The sequence below is a fragment of the Botryllus schlosseri genome, chromosome 5 (genome assembly GCF_051294905.1).
Source record: "Botryllus schlosseri isolate E-star chromosome 5, Bs_hap1, whole genome shotgun sequence".
Lineage (NCBI taxonomy): Eukaryota > Metazoa > Chordata > Ascidiacea > Stolidobranchia > Styelidae > Botryllus > Botryllus schlosseri.
This window is the reverse complement of record NC_137240.1, coordinates 6375080-6397808: the sequence shown is the minus strand read 5'-3', so window position 1 is coordinate 6397808 and position 22729 is coordinate 6375080. Positions and strand designations below refer to the sequence as shown.

The 22729-nt window shown below is 42.7% G+C and overlaps 3 protein-coding genes across 3 annotated transcripts; 1 reads left to right on the top strand and 2 right to left on the bottom strand.

Annotated features, from left to right (window-relative positions):
* Positions 1-6685, top strand: LOC145438789 (uncharacterized). Its single transcript, XM_080316137.1, has 4 exons — positions 1-564; positions 939-1024; positions 4217-4353; positions 5952-6685. The coding sequence occupies exons 1-4, from the start codon at positions 108-110 to the stop codon at positions 6430-6432; spliced, it is 1161 nt and encodes a 386-aa protein (XP_080172263.1). The 5' UTR covers positions 1-107; the 3' UTR covers positions 6433-6685.
* Positions 6686-7397: 712 nt separating this feature from the next.
* On the bottom strand, positions 7398-16457 carry LOC145438787 (putative ATP-dependent RNA helicase DDX10). The gene is made up of 16 exons (XM_080316135.1): positions 16308-16457; positions 15556-15747; positions 15307-15417; positions 15060-15228; positions 14272-14386; positions 13945-14030; positions 13768-13883; positions 13544-13706; positions 12653-12819; positions 12479-12586; positions 10961-11110; positions 10757-10900; positions 10103-10228; positions 9616-9679; positions 8378-8538; positions 7398-7728 (listed from the first exon to the last, which is right to left on the bottom strand). The coding sequence occupies exons 1-16, from the start codon at positions 16455-16457 to the stop codon at positions 7471-7473; spliced, it is 2280 nt and encodes a 759-aa protein (XP_080172261.1). The 3' UTR covers positions 7398-7470.
* A 74-nt stretch (positions 16458-16531) lies between these two features.
* Positions 16532-18800, bottom strand: LOC145438788 (kelch domain-containing protein 4-like). The gene has a single exon (XM_080316136.1). The coding sequence runs from the start codon at positions 18798-18800 to the stop codon at positions 17145-17147; it is 1656 nt and encodes a 551-aa protein (XP_080172262.1). The 3' UTR covers positions 16532-17144.
* Positions 18801-22729: the final 3929 nt, after the last annotated feature.

Sequence of the window (22729 nt, the reverse complement as noted above, 5' to 3'; positions counted from 1 at the left end):
AAATCTTAATGTGCAAATTTTGGAGTGAGCAACCAATATCGTCCAAGATTCGCATATATATGCCACAAATAATTTTTAATTTGATGACAGGGTGTCCTTTCTAGGATATGAATTCAACAAGACTACTCGGCCCTAACAAACGAGTACGGCTCGCAAAATTCATCCTTGTGATGTTAGGTATTATGTTGTGGCTCTTCAATGACTTTCGAAAATCAGTCAACAATGCGGCGATTGAAGATACCAAGGGTTTGTCATATATGGGGGACGTCGTCAAACACGCCCGTAGGCGGGCCAAATGCATCCATCCCCCAGGGGCCAAACATTACATTGTTTGCAAAAGGATTCCATTAACTAACATTGTCTGCGGTGAAAGGCAGCACCGAAGCGATAAGTTGGACGGCGTGGAGAATGGATATCGAATACCGAATATAGTGCACTTTGTTTGGTTTGGAGAGGTGTTAAATATATCAAGCTTTTTACATTTTCTAGCTCTGAGATCTGCTGCAAACATTCAACGACCTACCTCCATATACTTACATTACAATGCAAAGGAAATCGTAAACAGTGAGTATACTATACACTCCAATGCATATCAGAGTTAGCCTATATCCGTCCATTTTGCTGGTGAACCGATTCTCGTCGTATTTTAGCCGAATTTTAATTACGAGTGTAGTCTACCAAGGGACAGATTTCACTATATACACGATTTGGCAACGATTTTACGGTCCCTATCTGAGAACGTGTATTGCATGACATTACTGTGTGTATTGTAAACTAATTCATTTTCGACGAGGGTGTAAAAATAATCAATAATCATGTCTAACCAATAATTTATGCGTAGCGATAAAGGAATATTTCTGGTGAGTCTATTATCTATATTTTGTTGATCACGGTGAATTTTCACTATCCAGTGGAACAGCAATTCATCTACTTTGCAGGTCCTCTCTTTAAAAGAATACAAGATGAAATTCCTTGCTTGCGACTTAACGAGTACAAAGCACCAGATAACGTATTTGGTTCGAAAGTAATATGCCCTTCAGCCTGTACAGCAGAGGTGTCAAACACACGGCCCGCGGAGCAATTCTGAGTAGATTGAAAAATGTGTGTATTATCCCGCACATTTCTCACGAATATTGAGATTTTTAGTGAGAAATACTTCTATAAAATACTGCCTCAAGACAAGACATGTCGAGTATGTGTATAGGCCATATCATAACTTCCCGACTGCGGTGTTGTGGTTTCCAGTAATCCACACCTAATTCCGAAAAAGCAAGAAAGTACGAATTCATTTCACTGATCAAATACTAATTATTCACAGAAGTGAAAACGCCAATCCGGAGCCCTTATGCCAGTTACATGGAAAATATAATATAAGGTTTACAGAATTGAGGGAAACTGGAATTGCGATATAATGATATGAAGCAAACTAAAACGTTCGCGTTTACAGTTAAAGCTTTTGCATTCCTCACTACGCATGCGCAGGGTTGATGCCAATATACTAGGGATGGTGTGAACCTCTGAAAGGTTCAGGTTCGTGTGATCGCGAACCTTTTTGAAAGGTTCTGTGTGAACACGAACGTGAACCTCATGACGTCACGTGACGTCATATTGCTAATTCGTACCTTATCTGTCAATGAAGTGATAGCCTATATCAAGGGTCGGCAACCTACGGCCCGCGGGCCGGATCCGGCCCGCCAAGCGAAATCGTCCGGCCCGCGACGAAATAATTAGTTATCACAAGAATACGGCCCGCCGTTCCGTAATGAGTTCCAATCTGCAGTGCAGCACTACAGCACTGCTGGGTAAGAGTGCGACATTGTTACGATGTAAGTATCCTACGTCGTATTGGTCTATTGCTACGCCATAAAACTGATGCGAAGGCTGTTGATTAGTAGCCTATCTCGTACTAAAATAGGAGATGGAGAATGTGGCCTATGTAGTGTAGAGTAGACTAGACCAGTGCTTATAAAGCGTGTGTATCGCCCAACCATAGGTATACCATACTTTTTAAGGTGTTGCCACTCTGATAGGGTGCGACATTAAAGGTGCGGTTTCTCTGCTTCAAAAACGCTTGGAACATTTCAGACGCAATGACAAAATCTCACACATTCCGTTTCATATGAGATAACCAGCCTCCGTAGGTTAGTCATCTGCAGTTTAATTCACCAGAAGACATTGTACGCCAAGACATCAAGCCTGATTAGTGTTTTGGACACAATGGGGAAAGCTGATTTTGTCTCACAAACTTGATCACCGACAGTTGACCTACCCCATATATTACTAGAAGCAGAGAATCAATATGGCGATGTCCTGTATATCTGCCATCTGCACATTAAGTCGAGCCGCTATCCTTGCACGAGTGTATGAACTGAGAAACGAAATAGCAACTTTCCTTGAAAATACAAACATCGCCGACTCATGTGCGTACGCATGTGAAAAATAGTTTAAAACAATTGAATTCACGAAGAGCAAGCAAGCTAAGATCACGTATTCTAATGCCCATTTAGAATGTGGTTGATTGTTGCTTCATCTGACTTATTAGAAGTTGAAATTCTTTCACAAAGCATGCTGCGCCAAGTGTCACATTTATGCTGCGTTGTTGAAGTGTAAATACATGTGTTTTGCCCTTTTTGTGATTTGTATGATTGAGATTGCAGCAATGTAGGGTACTAAACCGACGTGAGCGTTAAATATAGTATCAGGAAAAATTCCGGCCCGCCAAAAGGTTGTGCACTCGGAATTTGGCCCGCGACTAGCAAAAGGTTGCCGACCCCTGGCCTATATTAATGTACACGATACCTATAGCGACGACTCGGGCCACATCATGTCACAATGCAGAAGTACATGTTGGCGTCTTCAACGTCACTAAATGTATCAACTGAGGCAATCAAAGGATATAATACTCCTATAAAATCAATATCTTCCGTCGCTTTGCCAACAATGTCGACGAGGACTTACCAGCGAATATAAGCTTACGCCTTAACGGTCTAGGCTAGACCGGACAATGTATTCGGCGTCTGAGTATCGCTACATTGATATTGAGCAGAGTGTAAAACTGGTTTCTATACTTGCTACCGATATTACCCCATTAACAAGTTTTACAGCAAATAGTACATTGAACGCTCTCTCATTCGAAATTTCATGCCGGTGACGTCATATTTTGTGATACGATTGTTGATATACAATGTTCTTTCCAATTCTCTACTAGTTGCTGACGATTACCCCTGACGAGTGTCAGCCGAAAATATTCGGGTTCATTTCAATATGAATATACTATTTAATAGTTTTACAGCAGTAGCCAACCCCTCAATCACAAGGATTTGGTTTTCGTGATGTAGTAAAGATATGAGGTCCAGATTTCCCCGTACTCCTGCTAGCTTTTTTGCATCAGAAAACGATATCAATCTCATTGATTGGTTGAATAAGCATCATTCGCTGACTACGTATTTCGCTCGTGATGTTGTGTTATTGCAGGTCAAACTCACAGCAGAGAGAGACTAAATATTCACAAACGGAAAGCTGAATATTTCGAGCAAACATTAGTAACAAAGCAAGTATAGCCTAAAACTTTTGAGATTGTCAAGGTGCATGCTCGTTTATAGTGTTGATTTTTATTGCTGCCAGCGCCATGCATAGAGTGGCCCGCAGTTGAAATGCAATTAATATGAACCAAAGATGTTATAATGAAGTGAAAATTGTGATATATGAAAAAGGTTCACAGTGCAGAACCTACCAAGGTTCTGTTGTGAACGCGAACCTCTAAATTTCCGAGGTTCACACACAGAACGCGAACGTGAACCTCACGTTCACACCATCCCTACAATATACCACTAAAACAAAGGGAGCATAGAAATATGCCAACTTTTATCATCGTTGGAGCCATTGTTTTATCGGTTTATAACTGTATTCAGCCGCATAATCATTGTACTATTGCCAATTGCACTGTTTGCGAATAAAGGTGCAGCTAGAACAGAACCCCTACCATCCGTAATATATAATGTAATATACTATTGTAGATATAGGCTGGTTAATGAAGCATTCAAATCAAAACAAGAGCATGGAATTAGAGGTATTCTGAGATTAAGGAATTTTGGTGTGGCCCGCAATCGATCTGAAGTGTTGAATCCGGCCTCTGACGTCAGTTGAGTTTGACACCCTAGCTGTGCAGTGTACAGGTTGCCGCCGAACCTAAATTACATGAACCTTTCGTATACAGATAAACGACGACCTTTTCAAATCCGACGTTGCAAGAATACAGATTTTGCAGAAATACGGTGGCGTATACCTGGACCTTGATGTAATAACCCTAAAACCTCTGGAAACGCTCCGAGTACATCCAGTAGCGTTGGGAAGGTAACGAAGTAAACGAACACTGGAGAAACTTCGGACAATGCCATATTCGACCGCGTATTGTTCAGCTGTAGCGCGATTATGAGCATACCCAGTTATAAAATTAACCCTAAATATAGTCAAAGTGGTCATCGTTGGTAGGCTATTCAAGTAGAAGTAGAAGTAGAAGTAATGTCGTAGATATGTATTAAAGTGCAAGTAGTTATATATCTCTGTATGTAAATAGGTAAGTAATCTATAGACATGTAGTTCTGTATAAAAATTGAAAACTATCAATACCACCGCGATCACTGGTCGTTTGATCACCCAGCTGCTTATCCGTGATTTTGACATCTTTCAATCAATCACGGTCACTGGTCAGTAATGAAGTACTTCTAGTTTTCTGAAGTACTCAAGTAGTTTATCGCTACTTGGGTACTTACTCAAGTAGATCTAATTTCCCGCAACTTCTACTACATAATATTTTGTGATCTACCTACTTACTTTTCGCTATTTTCAGTCTGTCAAGTAGAAGTAGTTCAATCCTTCTATCATAAAGATGGCATGAGTAATTCCGGGGCTGTTTTCACGGAGTATCAACATTTAATCTTCTTAAACGTTGAATAAAGCCCATAATTTTCGTCGCGCATAGCGCACCGTAGACTAATATGATTTCACGAACGTATGGGAGAATATAATTTAGGTAGCGGTTTGCGTGGTTTCGCCGCTGTCGCCCATATAAAATATTTCATCACAGTAAATATGGCCCATCACAGCGTTTGAAAGTACCATTTCGCATTCTAGCATTTATCTACCATATCTTGATCTAGCAGCCCATGCCGTGTCCTAACCTAGAAAAGTGGACTCTGACTTTTTCTTAGCTTTACATCTGTTTTAGCAGACCACTGTTGAAACTGTCTGGACAAAAGACATGAAATATATTTTCCGCTTTTTAGAAGTAATATGTATATTTCTATTTCAATTCCCAGTATCATACTTTGAGTTCTAATCAGTTTCAGTTCGTTTTACTAATCGCACAAAGTGTTAACAACATATCCAACACCACTTCCCCGTGTTGCTCTTTGACCAAACTACGGGCCTTAAAATATGGCGGAGGGCGCCATACGATGATATTTTCTAAATCGGCGTGTTCGAGTAAACAGAGGATTTGTATCGCATTCCGATATCAATGCCATCATTTTCATCCTATGATGCGGACGAATGCTTATGCTGTCGAAAATTTAACTCTCCTGGGATGCATCAATATGAATCAAGCTCTGCACCTTTCGCATAGCTCAATTTGCAGCTTTTGACAATCCATACGAACGAATTACGACCGTTTTTACAACTACTTACTTACTTGAGTAGATTTAAAGTCAGGCAATTTCAGTTCTGCATCAAGTAGTTTTAGACCGCTTTTAAAAGGACTACTTCTATTCGTATACTTGCATCGATTTTTGCGTCGCTACTTATACTTCTGCTTGAGTAACTTTCTTGACTACTTTGACCACCTCTGGCAAAATGGAACTACCATTTGCCATAAATATGCGTTCATCGCTTATTTAGATATTTGAATCAACTCAAAACCATTTTAATATGTCATTTATGCAATTTGCTTTTAGATCACGTCCGGACAAGGTTAGCAATGGGATCATCTTGAGCGAACCGAACTCGACATTTTTAGATCTGTGGTTGCACACATACAAGTCGTACGATCCGAATGGTCGTAGAAGCCTGGCATTCTGGGGCCTCAACGTCCCGTACAGGTTATCCCGTCAACGTGAGAAAGAAGGGATCGTGCATGTGGACGAGATACTGATGAATAGGCCCAACCCTTATGAGGACTCCTTAGACGCCACAACGATCGGCCACTACGACCTTAGTCGTAATTACTTCTTACACGTACATCCAAGAGCAGTAGACAACACCGAGATTGACGTAAATATATCGTTTTGGACGGAAGACAAGTTACGAACCTTGGACTCTACCTTCGGACACGCCGCGAGGGTGGCGCTGTTTGGCTCTTCGGATCTTGTGTACAAACGCTTTGAGTTCTTTCGTGAGCCGTTCGCAAAGCAGAAGGTTTCGGAGCTGGGAGTTTAGAGTAGAACAACTCACAGCCATCGAAACATTTTGAGTTTAAAAATCATGTCCTTTACCAGCAGGGCGTGATGACACAGTATGGGAATTATACTGGGAATTTCCATATTCCATACTCGCCTCTCTCGTTCTATACCTGAGTTAAAATTTCCCATACCACGGCAGCATTCTTCCCTGCGGTGTTTGATACATCTCCCATACTTTCACAGTTGCCTAATATCTCAAATACAATTCTACGTTTGACGTGTGGAAATTATCCCGTGTTTACATTCTAATCAGGTTGGAAGGACTTATCCGCCCTAATGCATCAATTCCACCCTTCATGTCGCTGTGTCATATATGTCAGCGATGTAGGTGTCCTAATTATCCAAATACAAACGGGATTCTTTGGGAGTCGCAACGGTGCGAGATGAGCTTTTGCCATACGCAACAAGCGCGTGAACGCACCGCTAGCAGTGATATGATCGACAGAATTACATAAATAAAGCTATTGTCACATTAGAATATCTATACGAGAATACAATATCGCTACATTCCTCAAGTATGTCGCAGTAGCGTATCAAACGTCCATGCATTGGCTAATAGACTGTATAGTGTATACTCACTGCCTACAACACAACAGCCCACCCTAGTGGTATGATATCTTCCGTCAAAGACGACCACGCTTAACAGGGTTACAATGCGTGTGTAGGAAGCCGAGCATTCTTTGGGCGGTGTCACACTACAGTGACTACACTAAAACAGTGGTTTTCGAAGTCAACGTGGTCGCGACCCAATTTTTCTATTCGAAAATAAATCGTTCCGCTACCCACCTCTCAATTTGACAAGCTAAACCTGACACTGACAGCCTATCTAGGCCGCTGGGTATTAACGTAAATGCAGAACTGTCGAAACTTCGCTACTCCAAGTTGTAAACCACCGCACTAAAACCTGCTTATCAACATCACATTATCTGACAAATCCGACAATTACAAACCTCGCATCGTTTATATTCCCGCGCAGAAATCAACAAAAACACGCTACCACAAAACCGGGATCGCGTCACCGCCGCAACAAATACAAAGCCAGTTTCTCGTCGTCTTTCAGCGTGGCGCCGTCATCTTCCACGAGATCGGAAAATGTTTCAGGCTCAGCGTCTTGCTGATTGCTGGAAAACTTCATTCGCTTGGCGTCCATTTCGTGATCGGATTCGTCGGTGTCTTTAATCGAGCTGTCGCGAGATTTGACGTCTTCCTCTTGGTCGCTGTCGTTATCGTTTCCGAGATAAGCGACCACTTCGTCTTCCTCTTGATTAGAGCGCTGTTACAATAGACAGAATTATAGTACAATCACGTAACTGTTCTATAGCCATGGATGTTCGTTTCAAGGCACTCATGAAGATATGGCGCCGTCCGAACAGTAGCCTACGTAAGTCAGCCGATTGTACGGACGAGTGCATCGCGAAATTATGTTGTCACATTAGGTAAATCCGATTGAATTGACAGCTCTCGAAATCACGTTACAGGGGGCACTGCACTCTAAAAATGATGTGGTCTCAAATGGAAGGGCAAAACGAAATAAAAATTTTGTCCGCAGCCGTTTCCTTCAGAACGCTACCGCAATGGAGCTGCAATTTATTGAAATGTCGATAGCAACTACACGCTCCAGCAGTCACGCAGAGATGGAACTTTATATCGTTGTCAGCCGATGTTATGAAGGAAATATGTCGTACACGCCAAGGTGGTTTAGATACCGCGCTCAACGGAAGATGTTCAGTCAGGAGATTTATGTCAAAATCGAGCCTAGTGTATTCTATTTCTTCAGGACATAGGGCGTGCACGACATATTTATATCTACGAGGTAAAAGCGTCACGATCGTAAACTCGAGCGTCGCGGCCTTAGATCTCCCAACTTTCACTTTAGTGCCACAATGAAAAAGGTAAAGAACCAAAGCTGTCACAGTACTTACCCCCTCCTTGACGGCTTGGTTCTTCCGGCGAGCCTCCTTCTCTTTCCAGCGGTTCTCCTGATGCCTTTGCTTGATCTTTGATTTTTCCCTATTTCGATCCACTCGATCTCGCTCTTTCATTTCGGCTTTGGCCTGTTCTATATCGAGTCCGGACCCGCCGTCTGCGGAGAAAGGGGGCATTCACTGCAGAGTTCTCGTCTGGCCGAGAATACTGGCGACAGGATGGTTGACAGTGACACCCCTTGTTTAATCATTTAAATCATGTCCCGCGTTATTTCAAATTCGAATCACCGTGTTACCAGGTTTGCTCTTGGCAAGAGTGTGCCGAAAAAGTTCTAATACCTTTAGGGTTATCATACATCCTCATTTAGGATTTGTACTCCTTTTAAAAGAAATAGAAAATGTCCTTCTTTATAACTTCGACAGCCAGGAGATATTACAGTCATAACTAAAAACGTCATAAACAATGCGAAATATAGATTTCGACGGCCAAGATGACTTACAAAATACGTTAGAGCGAGTCATTCGTAAGTCGATTTGTGAATATGGCCCGAGTCAAAATAACAGTATTTCCAGCATTTTATAACCAATTTTATAAGTTTTGCGAATGGTAAAGTGTCCTCTCTTCCGTATCTAAAAATATGGTAACCCTTAGTACCATAATATAATTCAAGCCTATATATGAAGATGAAGTTATTGTTTGTTGTTTGCGTATGATATATGTTACACCGAAATGTTTAAATAATCAAGCTACACATGATATTAGAAAACACAGTAATCCCAACGTTCAAACGCCGTTTACTAATTAATTCGCAATTGTAAAATTCAGAAATCAATTTACATATTGCTCAAGAAATGCGTTAATGCAATCGCAACAATAGGAAATATCATGTACATCAATTTTGAACACAGCAGACCAAGCGTTTTCAACCAATGAAGAGAATTAAACATGCTTCTACATTTTAATTTGCATTCAAAACATGTAACGCATGTTCCATTCTACCCACTGATCGGTCAATGCGTGTTAGCGTAAAACATCTGCTACCACTCTGTACCGCGATAGGGAAGGCCAGACGAATATATTAAATCGCATATTTCTCAATTCATATCAATTCTTGTGTATACCTAACGCGAACGCCACAATACAAGACAATAATTAGACTACACATGAAACGTAACACAGAGAGAAAAAAACAAACTACTGAAAAGGACATTCTGAATTGACAAATCGACCATACCTTTTGGTTCCACGAGACCTTCCTCGTATTGCTTTGGATCGACGGGAGGCCACGCCTCGGCAAGCTACAAATGAGTAAAAGCAATTCAGCACAAGTACCGCTAAATTGCATCATGCATAGTGCAGGCGGCATGAGTTTAGCGATCTCGCATTACATATCTCAACTCAGACAATTCCTGACAATGTCAATCACTGCACGAACACCATCACAACAAAATACTTGCGGGATGTACAGTGAAGGTTCTCAACCTCTCTTCCATCCATATGAAGCAAACCGCTATCGAATTATTAATTTGCCAGCAACATTTTCTTTGTGGTCGCAAAAAGATTCGTATTTGAACTTTTCAAGCAATTATTGCCGTGTCTTTGTCATAATAGGTGGTGCTCTAACCTTAATACTCAACTTGGAACCGAATCACCCCGACACTCGATTTTGCTAAGTCCTTTATAAAACAGCCAGTTCCACAGAGGCAGAACTCATCACCGACCTGTCCCTCTTCGTCGAACATGATCTTCTGGTTGTAAACGTACTGCTTTTTCAGCAGTTTCTTGATGGCGCGCACTTTCGACACTGGTCCGTCTTTCGTTTCTTTCGTCGTCTTCTTTTCGATCGACTGCAAATCAAAAGCATCGGTGTAGCTTTGTTGAAAAAATATAATGAAAGCGTTGTTAACCGGAGAACAACGGAGAAAGGCTTGGTGCCTAGAACTGGCATTGAAAGCGCCCTGCGGACATACGAGCATGTATGCGACAGTGGAGTATATGGGTTAAAGGTGGGATTGGGGTTCGATTTAGGGGGTTGGGTAGTTTTTGAGTGATAAAGTCACAGGCTAAACTAACGTTATTTACTGTGTCGCATGCTCAGATGTCAGGCGATATTTCGAACCATACTAGAAACGATATTTATATAGAAACAAAGGTGATTAAACACCAGATCAGAACCTGCTAGACCACGCTGAATAAATGACAAAATTCTAGTAAAATTGAACACGTTTCAACAACGGTTAACATTTTAACATCGAATACCTCCGAGTATATAATCCCTTGAGGCAAAAGATCTCGACCATATTCCTATGGCACAGTACATCTGTGCGGACCGCGAAAGATACTTTGTGTCTCCGCCACAACTGCAGCCCACAAACCTGGTCATCTGTGTTCTCCTCTTCTACATTGAACACATCTCTGCTCTTAACGGAGAACATATCGCCGACGTCCGCCGACGTGTCTGTTTCGAACGTCCCGAAATCACCTTTTGCCTCCGTTTCATCGGATTCACTTTGTTTGACCTGTTAAATCACAACGGACTCGCGAATAATTCCGGAAAAGCCGTGTTTCAAGACGCGAACCTTGCTTTTCTTATGCCGGTCCAGGAATCTTATCCTCGGCATCACGGCCAGACCGAGAGAGGCGGAATATTCGGGCAGCGGCAGCGATTGAACGGAAAACACGGACTTGTTCTTCATCAGGAAAACCGATCTCGCGTAAGACACAAAACACTGTGAATAAAACACAGTGCCAATATTTCATCTGAGTATTTCATCAGAGTGAAAAAGTGTGAATAGACGCAGCGTTAGAGCTGGGCAAAATCGAGTACGAGACTGACTCGATTACACGTACTCATTGCAAAGTCATACCGGTAGAAGCGAGCTGGAAAGTCCAAGTGTGTACCTTTTAGTAACCAAAAGGAAGATGATGCCAGTTACAGGCAATCAAAAATAATTTTGCACTTCATTAAACGATCAGTTCATCGCGCAATATATTACTGGTAGGATTGGGCAAAATCGAATACCTGAGTGATTCGATCCTGAATGGAGTGTTAGACTTCGAGTAGAATATCACTAATGATGTCACACTGGGTCTTAACCAAGTCGCTAGGCTCCGAGTCACAAGTCAATCTCACTTTACTAGTCTTGACTCGAGACAAGTCGAGTCATTTCCAGTTCACCACCGAGTCAAGTCCGAGTCCAATTCAGCGAGCAGCGGGTCGAGTCCGAGTCACGGTATTGTGACTCGAGTCCGAGTCCAAGTCAATGTGTTGACTGCTCAGTTTCCAGTCAAAGTCTTGTTAAACCCAATTTTTATAATGCTCATTGTTTAGGGATATCGAATGGTTCGCATTTATAATACTCTAATTTTCCTCACTTTTAGCAGTTTCTGGTCGCATTTTAAAGTACCAGTACCAATATACGTAGTCCCAATAGTGTGGTTACTTTACTGTTCTTTGAAATCACAATGAGAGTTCGGTCTTAGCCGTCTGAGTCTCGAGTCATATGACTCGGTTCGATATGCTCAAGACTCAAGTCTAAGTCGAGTCAATACACAGATTGACTCGAGTTGAGTCATTTCCGTCTTTTGAGAAAATGACTCGAGTCATGACTTGAGTCATTACAACCCTGATGTCACAGTTCACAAGAATATGAATAATGCGGAAAATTCAAATAGTACATGTAAATAATGCTAGTTCTATATCACATTTAAAGACTATGTCTGCTATTTTTTCGGCGATGCCCATTTCATTTCTCTTTTCGAAAATGCTGTGGATTGATCACGACATCACAGATGTGATTTGTACATGTTTCGTAAGCTACGATATGACCAATATAGTCTACACTTTACAGCCTCTCAGATTACTCGACACGAATCATTGTGCCCAGCCTTAATCACCGGTAACTTATTGGCAGACGTCCCTGCATTAGGTAGCTCTGCACCCATTTGAAAATTTGATTTCTGCACGGCGAGACGTCCCGGAAAACGCTAGAGACTCCACGAAAAAATTTAGAAAATCTTCATGCTACAGGTAATGATCATTGATCACCGGCAACGCGAGTTACTAACGAAGTCATGTCCGTAAGTCGACAACTCACCCTTTGAGCACGCTGCTTCAACTCGTGATCGGCGGCGCAGAAAGACTCGAGCCGCGAACTTATATCCGTGATTTTGTCCGTGTTAATCTCGGTTTTCGACACGGGGATCTGAAACGAAAACTTTCCGCTGACAAACCAGTGTCGCGATCCGAACAGGGTGTCATGAAGTCCGACCTTTTTCTCCGACATCTGTTTCAACATCCCTTCCTTCTCCGACTCCATCAGAAACAGCAGAGCGTGGCCCTGCCCGTGATATCTGGCGGTGCGTCCGGCCCTGTGAATGTAAGTCTCGGCGTCTTCCGGGCAATCAACTTGAACCACCCAATCCACTGCGGGGAAATCTAGGATGGAACAGACACTGTTCTAGCGTCTGGTATCCAGTGAGGTCTTGGTACTGACAAAACCAGGGTTAGAGGGAGGTTTTTTTATTTTACATAGAGGTGCATTTGATAATAATAGACGGTTTTTTCGTGGTATGTTGTATTTTGCAGGGATGAAGTTATTGAATAAACTGAACCGGAGATGTGAAGGGACCGTTACGTTATCGAATCGGCACCCCCTTTTTTCCTCTCCAGACAGATATCAGTTTTATGATCGAGTCTTTGGTCCGACCAGGACAGGGATGGAACTCATGACCTACAGATAAAGAAGCTGGACACTTGAATATTACGGTACCTAGTGAAGGAGAAATAACACAAGGTTGAGAACCGGCGTACCGAGCGATGGTATTTAACGCAGTTGAACCTTCCAGGCATTTATTATAATAGAACTAGTGCATAAATTGAATATAAAGGAGAGTTCCGGAGAGATCAAGCGCTTCTCTAGTTATTGTTTTCAGAGAGATCAAGCGCTTTCCGAATACGCATTCCAATCCAATCTGATGAGATATCCCGGCGAGAAAAAGCAAGATTTTTATAAATTTTATCACGTAAAATTCAATTTTGCGTCAATATCAATTTGATTCAGTCATGCCAAACAAACAGCATGGATACCCTAAATCGGAGACATGAACTATTGCGCATTCATTCTACAGGCAGAAACAGCATCTACGAAATTGGCACGTACCCAAGCCCCTCGCCGCGATATCGGTGCAGAACATCAATGCAAACGTCTTCCGGCAAAACTCGTCGTACACGGCCATCCGTCGTATCTGATTCATTTTGCCCTGCAGCATCAGCAACGGAACACCGGGCCGGAGCTTACAAAACGCGGCAAACACATATTGCACCTGAAGACAAGCCAAACATTAAGCTACGCTTCGATTTCCCTATCGCCACAGCGCCGTGTACCTGTTTACATGACGTCAAAAACACCAGAGTTTTGGTCTTTAGATGTGTTTTGATGAAAGAGTATAAAATGTTCAATTTGTCGCCCAGCTTGCAGATAACATAATTTTGGTTGAGGCCTGGAGAAGAGAAAAGTTGAATCGACAGGAATTAGGATCAGGCAATCACCCTTTTACCCACCGGATGGCGTGCTACTTTTAGACTTTTCATGTACAGCAACGTAGGCCGGATCTTTCAAACTCAAACGTGCCAAGTCTTTCACGGATCTGACAAATACAATAACCATGAGAGTACCAACTTGCACTATCTCGCAGATTGTTTTCGTATCATTTATAAGAGCTTTCACAAAAATCGTTGCGACTTGTGAGTCAGTCGAAACATTTGCCGAAGCTATGCTGCCTGGACAAAAGGCTATGAATAATAGAATTATGAATATGCTTATATGCAATAAAACAGGGCCTGCATCTCGGCCTGCATGCATAATGATACCGAAACCTCAAAGCTTACTTGGTTTGCGTGGCAGAGAACAGCAAAGTCTGCTTCTCACGAGGCAAGTTGTTGAGTATCGCATTCAACGTTACTTTAAATCCCATGTCCAATATCCTGTCGGCTTCGTCAAGAACTGTAAGGAAACAAAACTAGATAGGCCTAGGCGATACAGAAAACGTAGACGATCGAACAGGCCGATTGGCATAGATATTCGTCCCACGAGCAGACTAGACTTGTTTACGGTATTCAAGCATCGCCCGAATAGCAATAAAATTCCTATACAGTGCACGTCATGCTAGATTTGCTTGGACCATCTTCAGTGACAGCACAGTCAGCATGGAAGTCGGCTGTCCTTCGATTGGCAAAAGGGTTTATCAAGCATCAGCTTCTATTTAACAATGTGGTAGGCCCGCAATTACATCCGGGCCTACAGTAGGCTACAGTACTTTCATGGTCTCTGTGCACAGAAAATCTAAGTTGCGCACAAAAAATCTGAAGTGATGAGCTTTTTTTAGTCGTTACGCACCGTTTCCCAAGGGTCTGCGCAGTGAGTTGGTGAGTGTGCGCAGACCCATCAAAAATTAGAGGGAACATTGGCTACAATCCATTATGACCTATCCTTACCATTTGACCTGAAAATTTCAAAAATACATCCTTTTCGCGGCCACGAGGAAAATAAATGCCATCGAAATTAAATTTGTTTTCAACTATCTTCGTTTCTCTACCTAGTCGGCTTTAATCATTACCACTGATACCGGTACTTGGTTGGCTGCGACCCACCCTGTGAGCAAATCAGTGAAAATTACCTAGTATTTGCAAGGTGGACGCGTCGAAATCAGCAGTCCGGTCCATATGTTGCAGCAGTCTGCCGGGCGTGCAGATCAGAATGTTTGTTCTCGCCATTCTGGAGGCCTCCCGTTTCACGTCCTTTCCTCCGATCACGAGACCCGCAGAAAAATCGTGGAACTGACCAATCTAGATCAAGCATTTCGCAATCGCCAACGAATTACAAAATATCAGGCGATAACCGGCGGCAGGTTCGAAGTAACACACCTTTTTCAGCACTTCAAACGTTTGATACGCCAGCTCTCTCGTGGGAGAGATAATCATCGCTCCGGGCCCGGAAATCGAGCTCCATTTTTCACGATAAAGACACTCCAACACCTGCGAAAGTCGGACAAAAAGCTCACAACTAGGGTTGGACACAAATATTCTAGTACCAAAACACAAATCAAGTATCTATTTTAATGAAACCATGCTATCCAGAGCAACAGGAGTGACTAATGCCCGAGATTTACGTACTGGGATGAGAAAAGCCAACGTCTTTCCGGAACCCGTCTTCGCCGCCCCCAAGACATCCCTCCCTTGAATGGCCGGGGTGAAAGAGGCCTGCTGTATGGTGGTAGGCTTCGCGTATCCGGCCTGTTCCAGTCCCTTCTTCGTATTTTCCGACAAGGGGTAATCCGCGAAAGAGTCTGCTTTCGCAGCGTCAAACTGAAAACAGCCGTTGAGATCGTCAAGAACAACACGTAAATTTCAAGCGGCTAGTATCTGACCAATTTACTTCAGCCACAGGAAGGTGCGTTATGATTAACATCAAAATTTTTTGTGCCTTAAATTGTCATGAAGTGAGTTTTTATTATCTTACCAACTCAAAGCAGAGGTCCTGACATAAGCTTGGACACTGAGAAAAATAATGAAAAAAAATACTGCCAGCATTTCAATTCCAAAAATACATTCGAAGAGATTCTTAGAGGTACAGAACTTCAATATGCAATTGCATAACATATTCATAACGAAGCATCCGGGTTTGTTTCTACATGAATATAATATTCAATTCACTAAATAGATCTGATAAAAGCTGTCCAGAATAATGCTTCAGCTAAATTATGACATTTGGGCCAACAGTAATTCGATCAAATAAATGCAGGCTATTGACCCCAGTGTAATGTTTCCGGAATCTGCAACACATTGAAATGAAGTGGCATCAAACGAGTGAAGAGAGCGCAGAACGATGACCATAACATAATAAAGAAATACAATAATCACGCCACCTCGCTGTATTGCGATATCACATCGCTAATCTGCTTCTCTCTCGCCACCCACTTGCGCTTCTTGGCGAACACATTTTCCCTTTTCCCCTTTTGCGGCCGGTTCTTCTTTTTGTCCTTCCACCTTTCGAAACTGGCAATTTCGTCTCCCATATCGCACAGTAAGTGCTACAAATTTCTGCCAGAGACTACCCTACTCAAGTCCCAAGCTATAAAGCACCGAAAGATCTAAAATCGGACAAGAAAGGTTAGAAGGGACAGTTGCTTTCAACAGGTCCGGCAGTAAAAAGCAGTATTGCAACATGGCACATACCTTTCACTATAACGGGTGTACTATCTTTTTGAGAAGTGGGTCAATTACCCTTGTGAAACCCTTGACCCCACATAGACATTCTAGCAGTTGCAACGCCAACCATCAGGAATTGATAGGCCTAACAGTGATGATGAGACTTCTCAATAAAATTCTACATTGGACCATGCATGGTATTGGTACCGTGTATAACTACCATAACACTCGTCATCTTCCCAGATAGGCCATGAGTAGGTGCGGGCAAAGGTGCTGACTTTTCATTCAGCTTAGTGACCAGGGGTTCTCAAACTACATTTCATGAACCCTTTAGCGATCCACAACTACTTTTAAGATGCCAATGAAAGGCTGTATCTAATGTCGTTCACTAATGCGGTAACTACAACCGTCTAGTGTCTATAGACTATGCAAGCTCTATGGACCAGCTAAAACAGTGTCTTTGCCTACTGTACTACTGGGGCATGGCCCATAATTTGAAAACCTCTGAGAATGCGATAGATGATATCCTGAATCAAAGCCCACAAAACCCACAATCACGAGTCCGTCTTTTCCTTCTCCATTTTACGTTTCATCTCCTTCTTTTCAAGCTTATAGTTTGCGCGAGCCATATCCTCCGCGGCTTCCCGTATCTTATCGGCGGGCGTGTCTTCGTCCGCTGCGTCGCTCATCAATTCCAACCAGTGTTCCGAAGAGCGCGCCCAATAACAGTCAAAACTTTCATGTAGGACAACATTTGGGTGCTGCTTCGAGTCACACTCTTCATCTTCAGCCCCGCAGGCTTCATCTGCTTTACCCTCTTCGTCCGAAGACGACGAGTCTGACTCTTGCCAGTCTTTGCTTGTGTCGTCAGACTCAAAAACCTGATTCCACGTAGTCGGATTTTTCAAGTTCAAACTCCACAAGTCGTTGAGGGTGACTTGCTTGTCATCCTCCTCGAAAGCGCCCCCGTAGAGATACAGGTAACCCCCTTTCGCGACAATCAACGGATTCATTCTACCGCACGGGACCCACACAAGATTCTTCTCTTTATCTGCGGTTTCGGGAATTTCGCTTTCCTCGCAATCGTTTTCCGGGGCATTTTCTTCATCCCCATTGCCCGCAACAGCATCCACCTTGTCTTTTTTGCCCGGTTTGCCGGTCCTACCCTGTCTCAACTTGAACGGAAACCAACGAAACGAAGATAGATCCAAACAATGCATCGTGTTGTAGAACACGCTATTGATTTCATCATCTTCATCTTCATCGAAAACGCCTCCGAACATAACGGCTCGATTACCTCCAATTGGGGTTATTCCGTACGACGACCTGCTCGACGGTTTCTCGCCACTTTCTTTCACTTTTCCCCACTTCCATTTTATTACGGGGCCTTCTTTAGGTAAAGTTTCCGGCTCCAATAAAAACATATCATCGTGAGCGGTGCCTTTATCTACGTCTTTCTTCAATTTTACTTTCGAGTAACCGCCCAAAATCAGCACGCCGGTACTGGTGGGTAGTAAATGACAGGCTGACCGCGGACTTGGTCCGTTACCATTTGGAGTTAACTTACTCCATTGGTACGCAGTCAAATCGAAACTGTGCAGATCGTTAAAATAAACGAAATTCGTAGAGCTTTCGTGGAATCCGCCAAAAACTAAGAACTGTTTCTTAAATCCGATCATTCGATGACCACTGCGAGCTGACGGGCCTCCAGGAGCGTTGACTTGTTCCCACGTCTTACTCTTAAAACCGAGCACCCATAGATCTTTGTAGTGATAGAACTTACTGTGTGTCGGCGACGCAAATTCCCCACCGAAAACCCACATCTGTCCACCGTCTCTAGCGAGGGTGATAGCCTGATGAGCACACCTTCTCGGAGGTGGGTTCGGTACAAATTGCTGGGTCCACTCGTTTTTCTTGATGGAATACGCGAACAAATCGTTGTAGACATAAGTTTTGTGGCCTGTGTCGTATTCTCCACCAAAGAACAAGAGTTCGTCTTTTTCTGGATGCACGCTGACGGTGAGGTTACAGCGCGGCGATGGTTTAGTGCATTTTTCTTCGTAGAACTCTGTTTTCTTTTTGTCCATCTGCTTGAATTCCGCGATCATCGCTTCGAGGTCTTCCATTCCCTCTTCCTTCTTCGACTTTTTTGCCATTTTCTGTGCGGTCTTTTCGGCGCCTCGGCCTTTTTTGTTTTTCTTCTTAACCATGATCGACGAGGAAGCTATAGGTAGTTATAACAATAACTTGCTGCGCTGAAAAAGAAACGATAAGTCCATACACCACAATCGTTGAACACATCTATAAACTATCTGCCATAATATCATATCAGTTGATAGTAATTTAGACGGTGAGCCTATTACGAAGAGGTTCATTTTTTGAAGTCATAAATGTAGACTATCCCATTACATTGTGAAGCGTCATCTAAATTAAATCTAGAACCATTTTATTGGCTGCATTGACGTATAAAGAAGCCAAAGCCAAGCAATTAAAGTTGAAGCGTGAATTCAGATTATTAATACGCGTCATCCAAGATATATCTAAGACCCAGAAGTTTAGCATTAGCTCGCATCATGCCATAATTATCCAAGATCAAAACTCACTATTATAACACCTAGGATGACGAACACAAAGTATACTGTGACAGGTACGTCTTGTACATCCACGACTACCAGATTAGGAGCAATCATGCCGAAGCTGAGACATTTGAAACCAAACATTGACACTTAACAAAACACAGTAAGAGCAACCTGCACATAGAGTCGTACATTCTACCGAGGTTGGGTGGTCAAACAGAACCTGTCAAGCACCATTTTATGGATTACTTTTCATATAAATTTGAATATGAACTACTGTATATTCCATACAGCTCAGTCGGATGAAATTTATTGACTGCTAGAGATTGACTGGCGATACTGGTTTATCGTTTTCAACTTTTGTACAATGGTTAGCGCATGCTTCACTTTTTAATGTTTGCCAAATAGACTTTACATATGCTATAGCTTTTTTCCTTCTTCATAAAAGAATGTTTATGCGGCAACTCCGAAAACAATTTTAGTCCTTCCGCATGATCGCATTTCACCATCAAGTCTACCAACGCAAGACGAAAATCCGGTGTGCTCTTGGCTCTTTTCGAGAACAGGTAATTAACAAGAACATCGCAAATAGCTTTAAATTGGAATATACAATCTTCGTCCGCTTTATCCACGAGATTAGCGGCGCACCGCAACCACGGCACATATTCCTTATGGTTTTGGACAGGGTTGTCATAGACGCTGAAGATTAGAGGCATTACGTGTGGCCAGCCCCGCCTTTGACACATGTTAGTCAGTTCTTTGAAAACTTGAATGTTAACGGGCATGATGCGTCCCAATAATCCAGCGGCATTTTCCACGAACGGTTCGACCGCGGGTTGCTTACTCATGCACAAAATGTACGTGTAGAAGAATTTTATGGAAAGGTTAGCACTGTGACGGCAACCGGTTTGGAAGACCTTTTTAGCAAGGTCAAGATTATTTGACATGTTCGCCACGAACATGGCTTTCACGAAGCCGGCGGAATCATCTACCTTTTTGTTTTCATGCGCATCGATCCTATTTAGCAGCGCAAACATCAACGATGGTTTAGCTGGAAACTTTGCAGCAGTTACACGTAAGGCTTCGACGAGCACTTCGAGTTCTGTATTTGTAGAGCACTGATTCGCTTCATTGATGTACCTACTCAATAACTCAGCAATGCTGCTGGTATCAAGTTGGCTGGCTTTTTGATAAGGGAAAAAAGCGAATATACAGGTCGCAGACGGATAGTACTCTTCAGAACCACACATTTCCATTAATTTTGATTTCAGGTGACTTTCCTCGAATGCTACAGATGACAGCACTCTGGAAACAGATTTTGAATCTAATTTGTGGCCGTCTTCCAAGAGTCTTTGAAACCAAATCTCAGACTCTGCGATCTTTCCTTTCATTGCAAAACAGCAGATTACCGAAAGCAGCATAGACTTTGACAGTGGCGTGCTCAGTTGTATAATTCCATTGAAAGCCTGTGTTTCTTCAGCATCAAGCGGGCGAATAAGTTTGTTGACTTTAAAACAGGCGTACGCAAGAATTTTTTCCCTATATTCCATTGGAAATTCATGGTTATTGCCGACCAATTTCTGATAAAAGCTGTGAAGTTTTTGTAGGGTATTTAATGAAAACATGTCATCAATTCCTTCCGACATATCTTCTGTTTCACCTTTGGTATCATCCGTGGAAGCAAGTTCAATGTAATCCATGTGTGCTTTGGCCTCCCCACCCCAGACCATTCCCTTAGCTAGCAATTCTGATGTATCCGTGATAAGCTCGACAGACTCTTTCGCTCGTTTTATAACTTGAAAAGACTGCATTTTCGCGGTAACTGTCGGCGGCGCATGGTCCAATGCCTCCAATGGATGTACGGAATTAGTTGTCCAATCTATAGGGACCGCGTCCTTCAAAGCTTCTAGAACGGCGTGTTTGGGAATGATTTTCCTTTTTGGGACATCAATTCCACGTTGGTCGGACCAGGCGCGTAGCTTGGCCCCGTCCGATACAGCGTGCGTACCAGCGTGACATGTCGTAATGCATACCACACTGCCACGAAAGATTAAGGGAGAAACTGACCTCAAACTTCCTATTCCGGCACACATGCCGGCAAGATTCATCGCATGAGCCGCAAATTCTGTCAAAAACAGTTTCCAGTTTCCACATGACTTTCATATGGTAAGGAAACACAGTCACTCGACCATGACGGGTTTTATTTACGCTATCTCAACCACTGAAGGCTTGTTTTTGTGTTGCCTTAGTTATCAATAGTGGAACGGCAATACGGAATTCTTTGTTGGGGTGCTGCCTGCAAGGCACTGCAAAAACTTCAACATCGGATCATCCGTATCATTGCCAAAGCCCCACGGGGGCCTGGATGTGAAACTCATAAATCGCATCTCAAAAGATTTGGTGTTACCGACAAGATAGCGTAGTGGTGAAGCGTCCGGCTCGATTCCCGGCCGGGTCTCACCAAAGACCTGATTATAGTAACACTGGTATCCATGACTTCCCTGCTTGGCGCTCATGCATTACTGGGATAGCATGGAGGGGTGGTGCATGACTTAGAAAGCCGTAAAGGCTATATCTGCACTTCCTTGTCCAATGTCCAGCGGCATATGCACATCATGCACTCATGGTATGCATATGCACAGATCGTGTGCATGCGTATCATCAGTCGGCGTATATGCCGCAAAAAAACATCAAGGACAAAAATAAACTACGTCCTTTCATTTCCTTTCCTTCTAAACTTAGAAGATACGAGGAAGCTAGAAATTGCCAAGTTGATGTATATCAGTTCCATTCAGTGTTGGGATCAAATCACTACCTTCGAGTCACGAGTCATTTCGAGTCATTGCACATTTTGACTCGAGTAGAGTCAAGTCAATCGATTTTCAAAGGTGCAAATTACAAATCGATATGATACAATTCGAGCCTGGGCCAATGGTTGAGGACTATACAAACCAATGATATATATATCATTGATACAAACTATATTCGAATTCAATTTCAATAAAACAAGAGATTTGGTAAAAGTAAAAACAACATAAATTACTTTACTTTACTAGTTTTACGACAACGTTAGCTGTAAGCCTCGATCACTTCGTTTGCGGCCAATTTATTTGTGAGAGAACAATGAAGGCTCTGTAAAACGCACGATTATTAAATCATTGGTCGCTCTCACGGGTTACACTAGCGTTTCGCGAACAATCTGAAACATATGCAAGATACAGTAATTTTTATCGACACCGATTCTACGTGATGACTTGAAATTGACTCGAGTCATCCCAACACTGGTTCCATTGCGGTCAATGTCCCCCAATTTAAATTTCAACGACTACTTCACCTCGGAGACAAAACGCACAAGTATAGCACACGCGCATCGACGAAGAACAACTACCATATGATTAGGACTGCTGAATACAAGAAAACGCACTGCTCTATCAAGTATGCCGGACCCCAATTGTGGAACAGCATCTCGCCGGCTATCCGACAGTCATCGAGCATGTCCACATTCAAGTCGAAATACAAGCAATTTCTTCTAAATGAATACCAGGCAGTCTTTAGGATTACCG